This window comes from Zalophus californianus, chromosome 12 (assembly GCF_009762305.2).
Source record: "Zalophus californianus isolate mZalCal1 chromosome 12, mZalCal1.pri.v2, whole genome shotgun sequence".
In the NCBI taxonomy this organism is placed as follows: Eukaryota; Metazoa; Chordata; class Mammalia; order Carnivora; family Otariidae; genus Zalophus; species Zalophus californianus.
Genome location: NC_045606.1, coordinates 66,086,669 through 66,108,480, shown reverse-complemented (window position 1 = coordinate 66,108,480; position 21,812 = coordinate 66,086,669). Strand labels below are relative to the sequence as shown.

General features: G+C 43.6%; 1 protein-coding gene across 7 annotated transcripts in view; it reads left to right on the top strand.

Moving 5' to 3' along the window:
- Positions 1-21,812, top strand: part of ELMO1 (engulfment and cell motility 1) — a 553,802-nt gene that overhangs the window by 228,146 nt on the left and 303,844 nt on the right. For all 7 annotated transcript variants that reach the window (XM_027573071.2, XM_027573068.2, XM_027573074.2 and 4 more), the window contains one exon: positions 603-734. In XM_027573071.2, the coding sequence (XP_027428872.1) occupies positions 603-734 (132 nt within the window). The remainder of the gene's footprint in view (positions 1-602; positions 735-21,812) is intronic.

Genomic DNA, 21,812 nt, shown 5'->3' with positions numbered 1-21,812 from the left:
TGTTCATAAACCTGCACGTTCCTCTCACTTTGGTTCAGCCAGTGTGGAACTCCCAGGTCCTTGAACTTGGCTTTCCCCAGACCCAAGCCTTCCATCATATTTGGGACTCCATTTAGAACTTCTAGGTAATTGGGGCGCCTGGGTGGCTCGGTCATTAGGCGTCTGCCTTCAGCTCAGGTCATGATCCTGGGGTCCTGGGATCAAGCCCCTCATTGGGCTTCCTGCTCTGCGGGAAGCCTGCTTCTCCCTCTCCCATGCCCCCTGCTTGTGTTCCTGCTCTTGCTATGTCTCTCTCTGTCGAATTAAAAAAAAAAAAAAAAAAAAGAACTTCTAGGTAATTGACCTAAGTTAGTATTCCAAACGACTTGGCCGTGAGGATAATCGTGGAATGAAGCCAGGGCTGACCAGCAGGGAGAGCGGCAGGGGAACTCTATGCAGAGCCCTAACTTAGAACATCGGTTGTCTTTTATCTGTTTTTCTTTGGCCTGAAAGCAGTGATTCATTTAGACCCTGGGGAAAGAGGGAGTATATATAATGTCACACAATGAAAGCAGCTCATCCCTTCCCCCCCCCCCCTTTTTTTTTCTCCCTAACGCCTTCAGGCTCAGAGGGACATCATATTTGAACTACGAAGAATCGCTTTTGATGCAGAGTCTGAACCTAGTAACAGCAGTGGCAGCATGGAGAAACGCAAGTCCATGTACACCCGGGATTATAAAAAACTCGGCTTCATTGTGAGTAAGCCATCTCCAGTAAGCGCTCTCCTTCCAACATCAGGGGTCTGACCTCAGCCACAGAAACTGATGTCTCCTCCGAGCGTGTGGTCCTCTTGCGCCTCGCAGAATAGTTTCCACATTTTCCAGATGTTTAGCTGGTGTAAACAGGATCACATGACAATCTCTTCTGGCCGCACTGCGGCAGAAGAACTTGCACAAGTGTGACTAATACTGTTTGTTTATTCAGCTCTGATTAAGTGTCGTTAGCCCGGAATGCATGTAGATTTCATTAACTCCACATCACAAGATGCTTCAGGTTCTCTTCGAAATAAATGGGTGATAGCAGCTGTGGGATGGATCTTATTATTGGGTTAGTGCTTGGATCACTTATATACATGGATTTCATATCAAAATCAAATTGAGAGTCTCCTGAAATGTATTCACGATAAAATTTGTGCCATTTGTACTTCCCTGAAAGTTTTGTCTTGTTACGGACGTGAATAAGACCACTCCTAGATTTCCTTTTGTTCAGTTTGCAAATCAGAACGCCACTTGTCCTGAATATAATCTGCTGTTTTTGTTTCTACTTGGATTCCATTCTGACCTTTATCACCATGGCACTTCTCCTATGACTTTGAGCTAATTAATCTCAAATTCTGAGGATGGAAAATTGGGTTTCCATTTTGTCCTGCATCATAAATGGCAAAAAAATGAGATTTTGACTTCAGTGATTAGAAATCATTAGGCATTATTTTAAAATTGCAAATACAATCTTCTTCAGTACACACAGACACACACAAATATTAATCTTTATATACATCAGTATCACGCTTTGTATGTTATTTGGGAAACCCTGTCTTTCTTGGGGATTGTCTTTGGAAATGTTTCCACATTAGTTAACATGTATTGTTTTTCATTACTGAGGAGTTTTTCATTTTTTGGATGGACTACAGTGTATTTAACCAAACCCTTTTGCTGAGTAATTCAATGTTTTGAAATTACCAATAAGTCTAAAATTGACATCTTTGTCACCTGGTAATTACGTACATCCACGATCACATTATTAGGATAAATTTGTGGGACTGTCATTTCTATGGCATTTATTTTTTAAGGTTGTTGATATTTACCAGATTGCTTTCCACACTGAGTCATTTCCACATTAGCCCAGTGGATCAGAGTGACTATTTTTTTAACCTCTCCAATCTTTTCTAAACTAAAAATAAATAAATAAATAAATAAATCTGATAAGTTATTGTTTTTATGGTGATAGTCTTAATATGTCTTTTCTAATAAGAATACTTGTCAAATGTCTTTGGCTTTGCAACTTTACAGAGGTACTGTGACATCATTTTTATATCATCATATTTCATATCTTGACATTCCATTTACATTTTTTTAGTAGAATCTATTTTTTAGAATTTTAGCACAAAGTTTCTTGGCCAAGGGACCAGGTGAGAGCTCCCTGTACTTGACGTGTATCGATGGTCAAGGCTAACAGGTGGTCCCAGCCCTGCCGTCACCCATCTGTGTGTTAACAGAGCCCGTTTATCAGGGATATAGCTGAGGAATGCGGATGTAGCTCACGTCCTACCACCCCAGCCAGTTCTTTCCAGGTTTTACTTTTGTGTGTTGAACAAGGCCTATCCAAATCATGTGGGAAGCTTCGCAAAATCACCCAACCTCTCTTGCCGTCCAGTCATATCAAAATGGCCTGGAAGGAGATCAAGGGATGTGTATTTCCTAATGCTCCCAATTGATTCTGATACCCTGTCCCAATGGAGAGCCTGGGGGTAGGGCATGCCCGAGTTACTCCCATTTCATTGTCTTCCTCTGCTACCACCTGGATTTCCAGTGCATTTGAACTGTGTAGAAAAGGCAAAACTCTAGTTCTTGGTTCATAGTGCCCCAGGACTCGCTGTGTCTCTCTGTCCCAGGTGGTGGCAATTGCAGAATGCACAGTGTCATTTCTCCTTCTGGCTGTGTACCTGAAGGACAGAGGAAAGAGGGGACATTGGGGGAAGAACACTTGCTGGGATTAGGATTATTACAGGTTCCTGGGATTATTACAGATCTCTAGGAAGGGTATATGTAATTGGGGCGGGAGGCATGAAACATCTCCCTTTTTATTTTCATGTTCTAGTTCTGTGTGAAATCATCAGGGTATTTCATGAGCCAAAGTTTGAATGACTTTTCTTCATGTAGCTCCATCTGTTAACATGTTGTTCATTCCTTCCACAGTTCAGTATTAGAGTGTATCTCCCTCTTAGTTTTCAGTGTCTGCTGAGTGTTCTGCTTCAAGTAGTTCAGGAAGAACAGTGTATTTTTTAACTGAAAGCTAATTCGATGTGGTTTTAAGGCTTTAGCTCTTATGTGGCCTCCTTTCAAAGAACTCGAAAAGTCATTTTAGAAAAAGCAAAGACCTGGAACCTAGAATAACCAAAAAGGGAGTGTTGATTTCCTTTATGTTTTCATGGTTCTCTTTTTTTTTTTTTTTTAGTTTTCAATTTTAGTCCTTTCCCTGAAACTTCTTCCAGGCCACGATCTTGCCTCAGAAGAGTTGAGAAATGGGAAAGACCAGTTAGTAATGATTTCTAATGGTGGAAAATTTCCAACAGCTTTGACGAGCATAGATTTTCACTTTTGAATGTCCAGTCAGCCAGAAATAGACAAGCCTCAGTAAATGGAATCATGCGCTCATTGCGCCACCTAGAGACCATTGTGCAAAAACGCTGGAAGCTGGTGGGATGCAGGTATCTGGCCGTAAAATCTCTAGGTGCTGTAAGCTGTCCGGATGCACAGAAAGAGGAATAATCTTGCCTATTCCCTGAATGAACTGCTTCCTGTTGCCTCCTTTAGGAGCAGTTGAGGTCTGGATAATTTTTGGATCTCGTTGAGGGAAAATTCAATTCGTAAGATGAAGATTGTTCTTTCTCATTTCCCGTCTCCCGAGTAGGCAGTGCCCAGGAAGTGTTAAATGGCAAATTTTTGGAGTTGAGTGGGCCTAGATTTTAATTCCATCTTCCCTAATTCCCAGCCATTGGGCTAGCAGGCCAGTTGTTGAACCTGTTCGGGCATCAGGTTCCTCAGTTGTGCAGCTACCCATCTATTTCAGGGTCGTTGGAAGATCATCAAAGATCATCTGTTAGTGCCTGGCACAGCGTCTGGAATGGAGGATGTACCCAGCAAATAGTACTTCTCTTCCTTGTTTTTTGGAGAGCCCATATCTGGAAATCACAGGCAGCCTTTTCAGTTTTCCAAAGTAGAAGGGGCAGTTGCTCCAACAAGCGAGCAGAACAGTTGTTAAAGGATAATAAAGCACAATACCTTTGAAAAGGCAGATGGCCTTACATTCCTTCTCAGCACAGCCTCCCAACAGAGCAGATTTTTCTGCTGAAATAATTCTGAAATCTCAATTTAAAGTGGCTAAATGGCATGTTATGGCTAGTCATAACACAGAAAAGCACCTGCTTCTAAAACAAAGCTGCTTAATCTTCTAAGATCTCTCAGTTAATGATTCTCTAGTTGCTGAACAGACTTGCAGGGGCTGGGAGGAGGGGTCAGGGTTGTCTGGGATGATACTGTTCTTATTGGAAGTCAGAAGGCAAGGGTGCATGCATTTCTCAGGGTGATGGAAGGCAGATTCCCATATTTAGAATGACTTTATTTTGAAAACTAGAGAAATGCTCCAATCAAACTGTACCTTGTTGATTATAATGACCAAGCACTGTGCAAAATGGCTTTCATGCTCTGAAGGGTTGCATTCCTGGCCAGAAACCCTTCAGAGTTTGTCTTAATGTCAAATTGGTAGCTTCTCTATTCGTCCAGTCTGTTGGACAGTCCTTACAAAGGACATATCTGTAGTTTATTTTTCTAATTTCTCTTGAACCAAGGCAGATATTGAAGTTGGACAAGACTGTTGTTTTTTTTTTTTTCTGAATGCCTTTTCTTTCCCATTCCTTTAGCTTGACTGGGTCCCAAATAAACTCATTTTAAATGAATGAATGAATCAGTCAATCAATTTAGTAGTTTCCATGCTGGGCGTGGAGCCCAACGCAGGGCTTGAACTCACGACCCTGAGCTTGAGATGAGCTGAAAGCTCGAAACCTGAGCTGAGATCAAGAGTCGGACACTTAACTGACTGAGCCACCCAGGTGTCCCGATAAACTCATTTTTAAAAGAAACTGTTTCTGAACAGTATATTTTAATATGAGAAGTTTTGATAAATATTTCCCTTAACATTTTCAAATTGTCTTAAAAGAGAAAAGTGACTAAAATCTGGAAGTGAAGAAAGGTCGTGAGAAAAAAGATGACTTCAGAATTAAGATTCTCTTTTAAAGTGTAGGTTTGATTGTATTCTGGTATGGTTGAGGCCAGCACCCCATCTGGAGAAAAGATAATGTATTTACTCATAGTTCTCAAGAGAGGGAGCGTGCCACAGCACAGAGGCCATGTGGACAAGCACTGGCGGGGGCGGGGGGGGGGCGGTCAGGAAGCAGAGAGAGTAAGGGGGAAACGTGGATAAGAGCCTTTGTTGTGGTTTCCATGGAAAAGCAAGGCAAGATAGAGGAAGCAGGTTTAGGATTGGCCAGTTTGAATAATCTCAGTGGTCTTTGAAGCAGAGGGTCTGCCCCTAGCTGTCGGCCTTGTGGTGATGGGGGCCAGGGGACAGTGGCCCAGAGTGCAAAACCCTGATGAAGGAGATCCTTTGGGGTTTGGGATCTGGATTGGCGAGTTTGCATATGAAATGCATGCTTCCTATCTCTAGGAATTAGCTAACCCTGGGAAGGGCAGTTCCTCCAATCTTAGCAAGGTATCAAAGGATCAGAGAATACAAAAAGGACCCAAGGTATCAAAGGATCAGAGAATACAAAAAATTTTAAGAAATGACTAATACAGATTCATGTTAAAATTTTTAGAGGATTTTCTCCTTCCCAGATGATAGAAGATAATTATGCATCTTTACACAAGTATAATTATACATAATTGCATATGCAGTGCTTGGTGTCATTTTAATATATTTTTTCTCAAATACAGATGGCAGGGAATGAAGTGAGATGCATATTTATCCATGTCTTCCTCCATCTCCATCCCCATCCCTATTTCCCTAACACAGGAGGAAGCCTCCTGGTCTAAATGCTGCTAGAATTCAACCGGAACTGTGAGTGTAACATGGGCATTAAGCTTGGGCTCTGAATTCGGGCTGCCTAGGGGATTGATTCCTTGGGCGGATTACTTGACGTTTTCATGTCTTAGTTTCCTTATCTTTAACTGGGGATATAAGAGTTGTCTCTGTCAATAAATTTGTTGTGTGAATTAAATTAGTAGATACTTGTAAATCATACAGAAGAGTGCCTGGTGCAGAGTAAGCAGACTAGGAATTTAGAAGCAGTTATGCTGATGTTATAATAACTATTGATGTTATTATTGGAGCATCACACGGTGTCCCATGACCCTGTGACAGGCAGTGTTGGGGGGTGTGAGAGTTGTAAGTTGTGCCAGGAGGATGGCAAGAAAACGCGTGGTTGAAAATACGAGTTACTGATGAAAGAAAGTTGTGTGCTTGGGACACTGCAAACCTGTGTCGAGGGCTGACCTTTAGGTTCACGGGGAGAGAAGTAGAGTTGGTTTTTCCAAGTGAGGACAGATTATAGAGAATTTTAAATTCAAAGGGGTTTGAAATATTCAGTCAATCCTCCATCCTCACGGTTCATGGATTCCGTATTTGCAAATCCAGCTATTTGCTAAAACTTATTTGTAAATCAGTACTCATGGTGCTTTCGTAGTCATTTGCAGACATGAGGTCAAAATAAGGGGACGCTCTGCCTTCTCCTTCCAGCTTTCCTACTGTAAATGGGAGTCATTTTCATAGTCTAGCCAGGGCCTTGATTTTTGAAATTTGTGCTTTTTGTTGGTGGTATTGCTGTTTAAAGTGGTCCCCAAGCATAGTTCTAAAGTGCTGCTTGATGTTCGTAAGTGCACGGAGCCAGGATGTGCCTTAGGGGGGAAATCCGTGTGTGAGATAAACTCAGGTCGGGCATGAGTTAACAGTGTCGTTGCTGTGAGTTCAATGTTCATGAACCAACCATATATATTAACTAAGGTGTCTTTAAAAAATACATAAAACAAGGTTATGTATCGACTGATTGACCGAGTCTTGTGACCAGAGACCGGAAGTCACCTCACCCCATATCTCCCCTCAGAAGCAATGGCTCAGTATTCATTATCTCGGGATTTGCGATGACTTCATAGAACAGAGCTGCAGGGAAAAAGCAGAATGGACTGTACTTTGAATGCTTGGGGAGCCTTCAGTCAGGGGTGAGCCCTGGAGAGGAGAATCCCAGGCGGTCCCAGGCTCATTCCCTCCTAGCCCCGTGGTCTGTGTGTGCTAAGTGGGGAAGAGAAAGCCCACCATTGACTGGCTGACAGGTGTGCGCGGTGTAGCAGGGCCTCTGCCCAGCGCTTGGCACACTGCTCAGCACAGTCACAGGGGAGCATGACACCCTCCTGGGATTTGACTCATTTGTTTGAAGTCAGAAGCTGCCTCAAAACTGCTATTATCTGGAAAATACCACGTCCTTGACATCAGGGGCATTTTCAGGCCACAGTCATTGTCCATAGAGGAGGATCCTGCCTCTGGTGGGCTTGGCTTATATTTCTGCATCATTCCTGATGGGACTTTCTCATAAGGTTTTGTTGCTGAGAATGTGCTTCAGTCCCTTGGAGCCCAAGGACAGTGTTAGTAAGAATCCAGAGTACATGGGAATGCAGAAAGTGAATTTTGACATTGATCTGATTGGGTGGTGCTCCTCACCCCTCCCCACTCTTGGCCGCAAACCACCTCTGGTAACCACAAGGTAAAACAGCTTTTTTCCCATGTGAATGATTTAATAATTAGGATAGTATTCCTAACCAAGCACTTCGTTTTCAAATAGTAAAATATGTGACCCGTAAACAATAGTTCATCAAAGCAAAAGGATAACAAATGCTTTTTTAAACTGTCGTTTATTGAAATTCTCCAAGTTTTAGCCACACAGAATTCAGAAGGTCCCAGTGTGGGCTGGGGTGTTCTTCCAGGAAGCTCTGGCCAATCCTTGCCTGTCCATCCAGCCCCAGACGATTCCTTCCACTTGAGAGACCTCTGGGGGATGTTGGTGAGGGATTGCCAGTGACTGAGACGCCTGCGTGGTGGTAAATTCGCAGGCAGATACTGCTTGTGCCTGTTCCTTGAAACCCGGTCTTCTATGTTCTGCCTCATGGACGCTGCAGCCTGGTCCATTCTGATCACACACCCCCTGGCCCCATCTGAAATGCAGCAAAGCCTCAGTCCTAATCATTTCTACTCTTGCTCCATCAGGGTGTAAACTAGCTGGGGGATTCCAGTTATCAGTGAAGCTGGAGCAGAATCAGCCACCAGATGGCGCAAAACCACGGCCATTGACTCCCAACCAGACCCCCCACCCTCACCCTGCCCCCAAACTTGGACAAACAGCCACCAGGACACCCAGTGACCTTGCAGCTCTGCTTATCAGTCTGCAGAGCAAGAAGTTGTAGGACCAAAACAGGGGCCTTAGGATCTCCTGGCGGGGGGCGGTGGGAGGGTCTCTAGCCTTCATGGAGGCCTTTCAGGCGCTAGGAACACTCTAAGATGCCCAGCTGGCCTTCCTGTTAATTGAGATTTGTCTGTTCATGGCAGATGAGCTTTTATCTAGTACCTATATATCCGACTTTCATTCTTAATTCTTTATCCTTATGCTGTCATGGAGGTCTTTCATATGAGGTACAATAGTCTGTAATCTAGTATTATTTTCTGTCTTAACACTGACATGCAGGAAAGAATGCACTGGATATGGAAAAGCTGAATGAATATTGACTGTACAAACAACAGTAATAATGTATTTAAGAGAGTGAATCTTAAACAGGCTCCTTGCCTGGTTCATAGCTGGATGTGGGGCTCAATCTCACGACCCTGAGATTGAAATACACATAATTAAAGTGGGTGATGCAATAACCTGGTCAGTGGAGTCCCAATAAACCAGCCTTGTTGGAATGGGTACAAAGCTGTCTGGGGAAGTCTGAGATGATTCTTCTCTTTTCTTTTTTCTTTCCTTTCCTTTCCTTTCCTTTTTTCTTTTCTTTTCTTTTCAAAATATTTATTCATTTGAGAGAGAGAGTGAGAGAAAGAGCTAGCGAACAGGGGAAGAGGGGCAGAGGGAGAGAGAGAATCTGAAGCAGACTCCCCAGTGAGCGTGGAGCCTGACACAGGGCTCGATCCCATGACCCTGAGATCATGACCTGAGCTGAAACCAAGAGTCAGACCTTCAACCAGCTGAGCCCCCCAGGTGCCCCTGAGCTGATTCTTGATATACATTTCTCAGGTGAATAGAATCTTATAGAATCGTTTTTCAACTTTTGCTTTTAAGTAGCCACTTCCTGAGTTATACGTTCAAAGATGTTGTTGAGACTTCTGCCTTGATGACAGAAAGTACTTGAGCCTTGTGGAGCCTTATGGATAATTTTTTGCTTTTATCTCTGCCTTTACCTTCCTCACGCCAACGGACTGCTCTAAGAGGGATTCGGAAAGGAACCAGTCAACCGAGGGCATTCTCTGAGGCCGCCAGTAGCTGAGGCAAAAGTTGCAGGCAGTTGTGTTGCTCATTTCCTTGATTGGCGAGTAGGAGTCATGTCTTTCAAGGGACTCCTTCCTTACAGGCGAAGAGATCACCAGTTCCTGTCTTTACGTGTCCAGGGTGGGCTCTGTGATGTCTTCCGTGGATGTCTATGGTTAAATGCTACAGAGCACGGCACACACTGCCTTCACCTTTGGTTTTAAGTGCAGAGACCATAGCTTTGTTGTTGTTGTACGTGCAGAAGGGGAGAAGTTAGCTCTGGAAAGATCTCTCTGGCAGAACCCAGGAAGATCAGGTATTGGTTTGTATTTTCCATCAGTGACCCCAGCAGAGCAGATGACTGGGACAGAGCTCCTGCGAGGTGGACTCTTTGGGTTGGCTCAGCCTTGGGGGGCCACCTCTCTCTTGGGTTAGTGTCATCACGCTTCCTAACGCTGTAGAGAGACCGTCAAGAAGTTCTATGCAGAATACTTGTGGATCTTTTCTTCCTTGATCTTGCTTTGCTCTTTGGCTCAATTGGGGAAGGACAGTCAAAATGGGTGCAGGGTGATTTGCAGGGGGAAGCCCCAGCATGAGCTTTCACCGTGGGAGGCAGAGGGTGGGACCTCTTTTCCTCTGCCCTTCTCTTGCCATGGGGCATGTGTTGTCTCTCCCGTTGCCATCAGGTCAGCGATTTACATCTGTACCATGTTATTCCCCTCATCCCCACCCTAGCAGAGGGGCAGGGAGTCAGAGGGGCCGTGGGAGCTGGGGATATAATCCCATCTCGGAATCAGCCCCCAAACTTCCAGCATATACCTTACCTGCTGTGGATGCCCCCTGCAGATGGTGAAAAGTACATCCGTTCTTACTCCCTGACAAGGGACACATGAATAATTGTACTCGTGAAATGTCTGGATATTTTTAAAGGAAATATTTTAGAAGAAAACTTTTTAAAACAAATGAACTATGGTTCTTTGTCACGAACTATGAGTCTTTGTCATAACAATATTTGAGCTTCATCTTTCTCTTGTATTTTTTATTGTGATTTATTTTAACTCAAGGCAAAATTTTATAGGGATGATTACCGAAAACTGAGTGAGGAAACAGGTTTCCCCTGCTCCCTCTTTTCTCAGCTCCTTTGCTGTTCAGCACCCAGTGTACCCAAGGGCCAGTAGATCTCCTTGTAGAGTCTAATCTGTTTTCTGTCACTAGGGGGCGCTCCTAACAAAGGGATGTGTATTAGTTGTTCTCCAGACTAAAGATGTCTTTGTAAGGAGCAATTCAGATGTGCTTGAGAAGGTGGAGTATTCAGTGGGGTTATTTTATTTTACTTTATTTTTAGAGAGAGAGAGAGAGAAAGAGAGCGGGATGGGAGGGGCCGAGGGAGAGAGAGAATCTTAAACAGGCTCCATGCCCGGTTCATAGCCAGATGTGGGGCTTGATCTCACGACCCTGACATAATGACCTGAGCCCAAATCAAGAGTTGGACGCTTAACCGACTGACCCACCCTAGCAGGGTAATTTTTTTTTCAATAATTTTTTTATTGTTATGTTAATCACCATACATTACATCATTAGTTTTTGATGTAGTGTTCCATGATTCATTGTTTGTGCATAACACCCAGTGCTCCACACAGAATGTGCCCTCTTTAATACCCATCACCAGGCTAACCCATCCCCCCACCCCCCTCCCCTCTAGAACCCTCAGTTTGTTTTTCAGAGTCCGTCGTCTCTAATGGTTCGTCTCCCCCTCCGACTTACTCCCCTTCTTTCTTCCCCTCCTGCTATCTTCTTCTTCTTTTTTTTTTTTCTTAACATATATTGCATTATTTGTTTCAGAAGTACAGATCCGTGATTCATCAGTCTTGTACAATTCACAGCGCTCACCATAGCACATACCCTCCCCAGTGTCTATCACCCAGCCACCCCCTCCCTCCCACCCCCCACCACTCCAGCAACCCTCAGTTTGTTTCCCGAGATTAAGAATTCCTCATATCAGTGAGGTCATATGATACATGTCTTTCTCTGATTGACTTATTTCACTCAGCATAACACCCTCCAGTTCCATCCACGTCATTACAAATGGCAAGATCTCATTCCTTTTGATGGCTGCATAATATTCCATTGTGTATATATACAACCTCTTCTTTATCCATTCATCTGTCGATGGACATCTTGGCTCTTTCCACAGTTTGGCTATTGTGGACATTGCTGCTATAAACATTGGGGTGCACCTACCCCTTCGGATCCCTACATTTGTATCTTTGTGGTAAATACCCAGTAGTGCAATTGCTGGATTATATGGTAGCTCTATTTTCAACTGTTTGAGGAACCTCCATACTGTTTTCCAGAGGGGTTGCACCAGCTTGCATTCCCACCAACAGTGTAGGAGGGTTCCCCTTTCTCCGCATCCCCGCCAACATCTGTCGTTTCCTGACTTGTTAATTTTAGCCATTCTGACGGGTGTGAGGTGGTATCTCATTGAGGTTTTGATTTGGATTTCCCTGATGCCGAGCAATGTGGAGCACTTTTTCATGTGTCTGTTGGCCATCTGGATGTCTTCTTTGGAAAAATGTCTGTTCATGTCTTCTGCCCATTTCTTGATTGGATTATTTGTTCTTTGGGTGTTGAGTTTGATAAGTTCTTTATAGATTTTGGATACTAGCCCTTTATCTGATATGTCACTTGCAAATATTTTCTCCCATTCTGTCGGTTGTCTTTTGGTTTTGTGGACTGTTTCTTTTGCTGTGCAAAAGCTCTTTATCTTGATGAAATCCCAAGAGTTCATTTTTGCCCTGGCTTCCCTTGCCTTTGGCGATGTTTCCAGGAAGAAGTTGATGTGGCTGAGGTCGAAGAGGTTGCTGCCTGTGTTCTCCTTTAGGATGTTGATGGACTCCTGTCTCACTTTTAGGTCTTTCAACCATTTGGAGTCTATTTTTGTGTGTGGTGTAAGGAAATGGTCCAGTTTCATTCTTCTGCATGGGGCTGTCCAATTTTCCCAACACCATTTGTTGAAGAGACTGTCTTTTTTCCATTGGACATTCTTTCCTGCTTTGTAAAAGATGAGTTGACCATAGAGTTGAGGGTCCATTTCTGGGCTCTCGATTCTGTTCCATTGATCTATGTGTCTGTTTCTGTGCCAGTACCATACTGTCTTGATGATGACAGCTTTGTAATAGAGCTGGAAGTCCGGAATTGTGATGCCGCCAGCTTTGCTTTTCTTTTTCAATATTCCTCTGGCTATTCGGGGTCTCTTCTGGTTCCATACAAATTTTAGGATTATTTGTTCCATTTCTTTGAAAAAGGTGGATGGTATTTTGATGGGGATTGCTTTGAATGTGTAGATTGCTCTAGGTAGCACTGACATCTTCACAATGTTTGTTCTTCCAATCCATGAGCATGGAACGTTTTTCCATTTCTTTGTGTCTTCTTCAATTTCTTTCATGAGTATGTTATAGTTTTCTGAGTACAGATCCTTTGCCTCTTTGGTTAAATTTATTCCTAGGTATCTTATGGTTTTGGGTGCAATTGTAAATGGGATCGACTCCTTGATTTGTCTCTCTTCTGTCTTGTTGTTGGTGTAGAGGAATGCCACTGATTTCTGTGCATTGATTTTATATCCTGCTACTTTACTGAATTCCTGTAGGAGTTCTAGCAGTTTTGGGGCGGAGTCTTTTGGGTTTTCCACATACAGTATCATATCATTTGCAAAGAGTGAGAGTTTGACTTCCTCTTTGCCGATTTAGATGCCTTTGATTTCTTTTTGTTGTCTGATTGCTGTGGCTAGGACTTCTAATTCTATGTTGAATAGCAGTGGTGAGAGTGGACATCCCTGCCGCGTTCCCGACCTTAGGGGAAAAGCTCTCAGCTTTTCCCCATTGATAATGATATTCGCTGTAGGTTTTTCATAGATGGCTTTTATGATATTGAGGTATGTACCCTCTATCCCTATACTCCGAAGAGTTTTGATCAAGAAAGGATGCTGTACGTTGTCAAATGCTTTTTTTGCATCTATTGAGAGGATCATATGATTCTTGTTCTTTCTTTTGTTAAAGTATTGTATCACGTTGATTGATTTGCAGATGTTGAACCATCCTTGCAGTGCAGGGGTAAATCCCACTTGGTCGTGGTGAATAATCCTTTTAATGTACTGTTGGATCCTATTGGCTAGTATTTTGGTGAGAATTTTTGCGTCCATGTTCATCAAGGATATTGGTCTGTAATTCTCCTTTTTGATGGGGTCTTTGTCTGGTTTTGGGATCAAGGTAATGCTGGCCTCATAAAACGAGTTTGGAAGTTTTCCTTCCATTTCTATTTTTTGGAACAGTTTCAGGAGAATAGGTATTAATTCTTCTTGAAATGTCTGATAGAATTCCCCCTAGCAGGGTAATTTTGAAAAGGTTCGGAAGAACCCTGCTCCAGCCAAAACCTTTCGCCTTCCATATTTAGCTTAAAACCCGCAAGAACTTTGTCCCCTTTGAAACATAGCTGTGGCAGAAGGAGGCAACTTACTGAACAGTGTTAGCCATTAACCTCGTATAGTATTGTACACACCTTTTTGACATCCTTTCTTTATACATGGAATTTTGGAGCCAAAGGGCACCATCCACCAGGTGCAAGGATCATATACGGGGGATGCAGGCTTAGTGACGGATAAACAAGTCAATTTTATTTGAAACTATGTAGCACAGTGTTTGTGAGCACAGCCTCTGGGCCAGACTGCCTCTTTTTGCATCCCAGCTCCATTGCTTATCAGCTGTGAGATCTTGGACAATTGATCTAACTTTTCTATACATCATATCTTCATTAGTAAGATGGGCAGAGTAATAGTTCCTACTTAAGGTCGCTATGGAGATTAATGAGTTAATAGTTGTTGAGTTCTTAGAAACTTGCCTGGCACTGAGAAAATGTTAATAAATTCTGATTATTGATATAACCGTTTGGATCTGATGGCTGTAGTAAGTCCAGGGTCTGCATTTTCCCCGCCGGATGACTGGGACAGTTCTCCATTTGACCATAACCAGCTGGGTCAGAGAGTAGAGCTATGTAGCTTCAAAAGCGGAGCTAACCCTAAGAAGTGACACATCCCAAAGTCCATGAATTCTAGAGGATCAGGGCAGGAATTTTATACCCTTCAAAGAGCCTCTTTAATGAAGAGGTGGTTCTTTTTCCTCTGCCTAGCTAGCTAGCACACAGGTCCATGGCTATGTCTTCATGGATCCAGTTGGTCACAGTAGTCTGCTTCTGTGAGAATTTTCAAAGGCAAGGAGGGCTCAAAACCACAACATAAATAAAAAAATTTGCTGTTCACAGCAGGAAGCACTCTTCAATTGGCTGATTCCATCCCGGAGAACCATTTGGAGTACCTTGAGCTTAGAACCAGAGCATTTGATCAGTCTAGAATAGAATGAGCAGTTACGGGGTTTTGGTATCTAGGACGGGTTGTTGCAAACATCCAGCACCTCTTCCCCTCATGCTTTGCTGGCTTTGCCTGGCCTGATGGTTTTGCCCCTGGTGGGATCCTCCCAGAGCACCCTTGAGAACAGTCCTGGCTCTTTTGGGGTGCAGGCAAGAAGGTGAAGCAAGGGTCAGTCCGGAGACCCCTGGTGCAGTTACCTGATTGCCATTGACCTTGCTTTGACAGCCGTGGAACAGCTCCCCATGGAGTTAGGGTGCCTTTTATTTTTATTCTTTCTTTCTGGAGACTTCATTTTTTTCTTTTCCTTTTTTTCCAAATGGCCACCAATTGTCAATGCGTCTCATGGCTCTGAATTCAGTGTGATGTGACCTTGGGAGAGGAGGTGTGAGCACGCCATCCAGACCGGTTTCATGTCTGGGAGGAAGTAATTTATACACCAGGGACTGGCTTCGTGGCGTGGGATTCTAATTCTGGGGCTGACATTTTGTATGTGTAGGAAGACTGTCAAAACCTTTCCAATGGGAAGGGACAAGAACCAATTTGAGAATAATGCGGTTATATAAAAACTGTCCTGGTTCTGGCATCTTGGCACGCTTCCTGTACTTGTTCATTCTGAAGGGGACAGAGGGAGGTGGGCAGGGGGAGTTCTCTGGTGCACTCCTGCAAAGCTCCAGACTCTCCAGCGAGAAAGGACTCCCACTCCTGAGATGGTTCTGGAGATCACATGGTTAAAAGGGTGACAGGTGTTGATTAACTTTTTGCTTTCTTTTACCAAACTGATCAGCCTGCTGAGAATATATGATTTTTAGGTGGCCCATTGGGGTTTCCACTGGTTTTAGATCCGTAACAAAACAGCCACAGCAGGCACCCCCCACCGCCAGCAGCATTTTGGGGAGCATCCTGGGGCATGGGTCAGATGGCTCCCATGCAGTATTTCATGGCATCTCTGTAAGGCACAGGGCACAGCGACTCATCTTCCTATTTTGGAAATGAAGAAAATCAGACTTTTTAGCTTTAGGAGGTTAAAAACCTGCCAAGGTGACTGCATTGTTTTGGCAGGGAAAGGACACTCTTGCAAACTTACTGTGACACCTTGGGTTATTTAGCCAAAGGAACAGACTGCAGTGGAAACAAGGTGGGGAAATGGGTGAATGTAGTGGATCTCCGCGTGGCTCTCTCTCTGGCCTCTAGGAACACCGAGTGGGTGTGCCAAGCTGAGACATTCTCTACTCCCATCCAGTCCTGCTAGGGCTGAGAAACCCACCAAATGCTTGTCTCACTGTGGCCTTTTCATTCTCAGAACATCACCATGAATGAAGACTGCACACCAACTGCTTGCTTTTCTCTCTCTCTCTCTTTTCAAAAGATTTTATTTGTTTATTTGAGAGAGAGAGAAAGTGAGTGAGAGATAGAGCACAAGTGGGGATAGCAGCAAAGGGAGAAGGAGAAGCAGGGAGCCTGATGCGGGGCTCGATCCCGGGACCCTGGAATCATGACCCGAGCCAAAGTCAGATGCTTAACCGACTGAGCCCCCCAAGGCGTCCCTCTGCTTGCTTCTCTTTAAGGGAACGTGTACAGACCATTGACTTTGCTGGTTCTGAAATCAAACCCAGCAAGAGCAAGTCCACATCCTTGTCCGGGGGAAGAAAGTAGAGTAATGCTTGCTTGTTCTTGAAAACAGAGTTGCTTCCGAACACTCAGGGCCCGCAAGCGGCAGCTCCAGTGTTGGGTATCACGGCTGCCTGACTCCAGTCTCCTTCTCAGCCTCTAGGCTGGGCTGCCCGGCTATTTAATGAAGAAGGAAAAGGCCAGATGAAAGGTCTCACTCTCTGTGTATTCAGTTCAGGTTAAACAGAGAGGCTTTGTTTCCATTGTCTGTTTGTTTCGCTGCCACCCACTCACTCGAGGTTTTTCAGTCATTTGAATTTCATTAGTTTTGTTTCTGGGTTATCTTTGCCCTTGCCCTCTTCTTCCTCCAGATTTGGAGCCTTTTCCGCTCGGAGATGCTTTCTCTTTACCACACTGATGTTCACCTTGCTCTAGAACTAAGACAGAGTAATGCATGGAAGCAAGCGCTTTGATGACCAAGGTCTTGAATGCTCACCTACCTAACTTTATGGAAATCCAGAAACTGGCTTTAATTCTCTGCCTTCTCTTGCTCATGGAACCTGATAGTAGCAGTTGTGATTTTGCTTCTCTTGACCATCCAGCCCTCTCCACGGCTCTCTGAGATGTCCTATGTGTTCCTTCTTGGCTCCCCAGAAGGACTGTCCCACACTGCAGCCATTCCTCGTCACTTGTGAGCCGTGGTGGGAAAGAGGACAGGTTGGAGAATGGAGAACAGGAAGAGGGCGATCCCTGCTGTTTAGCTCTTGTTCGGGGGCAGAATCCACCACAAACAGCGTATCTGGGACCAGGTCTGTTAGAGGAAGAGCCACGCCAGCCCTTGTGGATAGGAAAGGTACATTAGGAAGCACACTCCTCCCCTACTTGGGGAAAGCACTGCAAAGCCCTGCAGTTTTCTGTGCATTGAAGGGAGCCCCGCCTCCAGCCAGCTGGGCTTGGCTGAGCACCCACACTAGCTATCCAAGGCATGGGAGGAGGCAAGGCCCTGGATTTCAGCTGTCTGGCCCGAGCAGGTCACTGAGAGATGGCTCCCCATTGGGCACCTGTAGAGTTCCTTGATAGTAATGGAATAGGGGCATGTAGAGTAATAAGGGACTCATGAATTGGCTCGTTTTTTTCCATGCAACCAATATTCACAAGCATTTATTATATTTTAAGGCACTGTGCCAGTGCACCTCTAGTCACAAAGATGAACCAGGCAGAAACCAAGATCTTCATGGACCTTAGTGCTTAGTGAATTCCCGTCCCTCTGGACCTCCGTGCAGAGGGATCTGCTTGATCTCTCTTCTCCTTCTCTCCTCTCCAGTTCTCAGTCCAGTTGTGATTCTGGTGGGATGTGTTACGTTCTTAGACTAGAAAATTTGAGTCAGATGGGAGGTCCAGGGCCTCCTGTTTCAGCATCTAGCACCCCCATCGTTAGCACCTGTTTGCCAGTCTGATGTCTCCCCAGAGGGACAAATCCTTTCCTGTTTTGCTATCCCTTGTACCCAGCACAGTCCCTAACACTGGATCATCAGAGAGGCATACAGCAAGTGTGTGTTCAATAAATGAATGAATCAGTCAGTGAGCAATTCTGTCATTCAAAAAGGGAGACGCACTTTGTGTGTGTGTGTGTGTGTGTGTGTGTGTGTGTGTGTGTAATACCAGGTGGAACTATAATATGAGAAAAATACAGAGTAGAAAGTGCCCTTGAAATTCCAAAAAGGATTATAAGTAGAATTTGTTTGGGGAACCCATGAAATTATGTGGAGGGGACATTGGCAATGGGGTTCAAGAATGGGCAGGGTTGGGCATGCAGGAATGGGAGCAAGGACAAAGGGACCAGTGTGAGTTAGCTGCGGAAGAGGAGGAGGGGCACTGGTCACAAGCAGGGAGAGGTTGAAAAATGTGAAGAAAATGCTCCTTTGACGACAGACCATGAAAGATTGTGTGCTCAGGTGTTTGGGTGAAACTGGATAATTTTTAAGTTAAGAGATGATGTGGTGAAAGCTGAGGATTTCCCTTTGGAATTATGAAGATGACCTTTCGGTGCATATCCTCTTTTTGCTCTGCGTGTCCATGAGGATGCTGTAAGGACTTCTAATGGGTGTCTTGGACTAGAACTGTGTTGAGTACCCAAGGCGGGTTCTTCTGAGCAGAACATGGTACTAGGCTTACATGTTTATGCGTGTGCATTAAGTGTTTGCACACGTGTCTCTCTGTGCGCCCATCTACCAGCAGGAGCCAAAGTGATGGCTAGAGAAAATCGGGTAGCCTGTAACACCAGAACTCTGGTTTATTTGTAAGAGCTGGGAAACATAATTAATACTCTTCCTATAAAAGACAATTTGCATGGTCCTGTTTTAGCGTTTCCTAGTGATGCAACACTGTATATATAGTACTACCCTATTTTTAGTGCTGGGCATGAATATACAGCATAAGGCTGTTGGTTACCAAGAGTGTTGTACCTTTAAGCTCCTGGTCCCAAAGGGAGCCACCCTGAATGGTGGCCCATGGCCCTGCATCATTCCCTCATATCCCTGAGCCTAGCAGAGTACATCCCTTCCCTGGGATGTTGACTGATCTGTCCCCTTTGCCCTCCACTACTGCTTATCTAACAGCCTTTTGTTTTCACTCAGTTTACATATCAGAAGGAATTACCTCCCTCTTAAGAGAGATTGCTGTGAAAACACCAGCCCCGCCAAGCACAGGAAGCCAAGGGGCCTTGGTTGGATGAGCACCATCTTTCGGGTTGCGCAAGGTAACCCCCTGTCTGGTTCAGGAGCTTTGCATGTGCTTGGCCTCCTGGAGCCATACTTCTCACTTGTGTTCTTTTCCTTCCTTGCCGAGAAACCCAGGGGAAGGCCGTCACAAGCGCTCACAAAGTCCTTGGCAGTGTTGACGTGGTAGTGCATATGTGTAATAAACAGATAATTACTTGTCAGGTTAAATTCTTCAAATCTCTCCTAAAAATTCCCTCTCCAGATCTGAACACATACCTGCAACATTTGGTTTTGCTTTTGGTACTTTGACCTTACGCACATTCTCTTTCCGTTTTTTTTTTTTTTTCTCTTTCCACTTTTTAACAAGATTTCTCTCTGCTGCTCCATCTGGTGTGGCCCTATTATGGAAACCTTAGAGAGCAGAGGCAGAGGAGAAGAAGCTAAACGAACACACAGGAGACCACAAGAAATCACCTGCATTTCCAGCCTCCAGAGGCAAACCCTGCTACTGGTTCGAATTTGTCTTTGCTGCTAATTCTGTGAACTCTGTTCTTGACACAGTTGAGATGAAACTGTTCAATTTCCTATCACTTCCGTTGTCATCAGTAATCCTCGATGGAAATCATGTATAGTGGCTGAATAGCATTTCATTAAATGACCGAACTGTAATTTACTTAGGTTTTCTCCTGTATAATTAAGGATTTAAAAAAACCATACTATATAAAATGAGTCAGTAAACATACCGCACATAACTATTGGTCCACATTTAGAATTATTTCCCTAGGAGGGATTATTAGACTTTTGGGCCCAAATGTAAGGACATTTTTGAAACCCTCGTTTATAATTTTGTGTCTTTGTATTTCCCGTTTTAAAATTCTTCTTCCTGCATTCCATGAGGCAGATTTTTATTCACATCATTTCTACGACTTTATCTGAATTTTTGTTGTTGTTGTTTTTGAAACTAACCTAATTCTAAAAGCAGGATATGGCTGTGGCAGAGAATTCAGAAACATAGATAACCAAAATGACTTAGGTAAGAATTGGCCATTATTCCTTCATGTATAAATAAAATAATTGTTACAATTTTGGTGCATATCTTCCCAGATATCTTCTATACTTATATAGATAAATATGCTTTTACTAAAATTGTGATCATACAGGTTGTTTTTAAAATTTTCAAAATGGGTTTTATTTATAAGATTCCTAGAGAAACGCTGGAATGGGAGAGCTTATTTTGCCATTTTAGTATCTTCTTAGCTTTGTCTGATAGAGCGTTATGAGAGATTTTCTTCCTTTCATGTCTCAGGTACAACACTTTGATAATAAAAATAATTCCTGCAGAAAACATATAGAGACTTCTGCTTTCCACGTTAGTCGTGGGGTTATTAAATGATAATTATTGCTATTACTTAATATCTACATGAGACTAATCAACATGTTGCCTACCGGACAAATGAAAGGTTTCACCTTGGAGCAAAGTATTTTTTTTTTTTTTTATGATCAATAGTCTGTCCTTAGCATAATGTTGATTTTATGATTTGCAGACTTCTTATCACCTGGATTGCAGTTTAGAATATTAACCTATTGATCTTTGCTGTTCTTTCCTTTGCTATTAGAGCTTCTGATAAATATCATTTTTTTTTGTACGTGAAGGACAGAACAATAAAGTAAATATGTAGGTATCTGATGATGGGACATGGCTGTTGAAAGATTCAGAATTCAAGGCTGTCTAGCGACATAAATCCCTCAAGCTTTCCTGGAGGCTTACGTTCCAGCTTATCCCTATAATCCAAACTGCTAATAGCTTCTCTTTTAAATAAAAATGTAGAGTGAGTACAGTAGTAGTAACGTCACATACTTATTTGACCCAGCGTGGTGACTTTGACTTACATACGCTTTATCAATGATCAAACCCCGGGCTGAAGAAGCACTTGGCTTTATTTCACCAAAGTCTACGGCCATTTATTCTCTTTTTCAAGGTTCAGCAGTAACTTATTAAGCATTTTTTCCCTGGAAAAGTGTCTTTTCGTTCCTTTGGGAGTTCGTTCCGTAGGCTAGATAGGGATCTGATTCCATTAAGGTAGTGAAGAGCAGCTCTTTGAATATGACCGAAATAACACACCCTTGCACCTCAGAGAGCGGCTCCTCTCGTAGCTTCTGAGCCTCAGTTCCCTGAGGTCTGAATATTCATTATCTCTGTCCTCGGGTCTCATGAGCCCCCACTGTCTTTCTTGAGTTATAGCAGGTGTTAGGTAGACTCATTTTTCTCAAAGGTTTAGAGTTTGGGTAATTGTCTTTTTTTGGGAGGGTAAATCACTGGGATGTCTTTCAGAATGATTTGTGTCCTTATTTTTTACCATGCAAAGTGGTGATGATTACATACGCTCCTTCCTCACAAGGGTGTTACACGCCAGAGGCGACAGTGTACGTGTGTGTGGTTTGTAATTCCTGAAGCATTGTGCAAATGATAGCAACAATTGCCATTGGAAACAAGATTTTGATGATTTTATTTTTAAAAACGTTGTGAACAGAGCTTCTTGTCACAAGGTGGTAGGAACGATTAAAGTGAGAAGACTACTCAGCACAGATATGAAATACTACATTTAATTTATTAATTAAAAATGTTTAAAGATTTATTTACTTGAGAGAGAGAGAGAGAGCATGAGCAGGAGGGGCAGAGGGAGAGGGAGAGAGAATCTCAAGCAGATTACACGCTGAGCGCAGAGCCCGATGCGGGTCT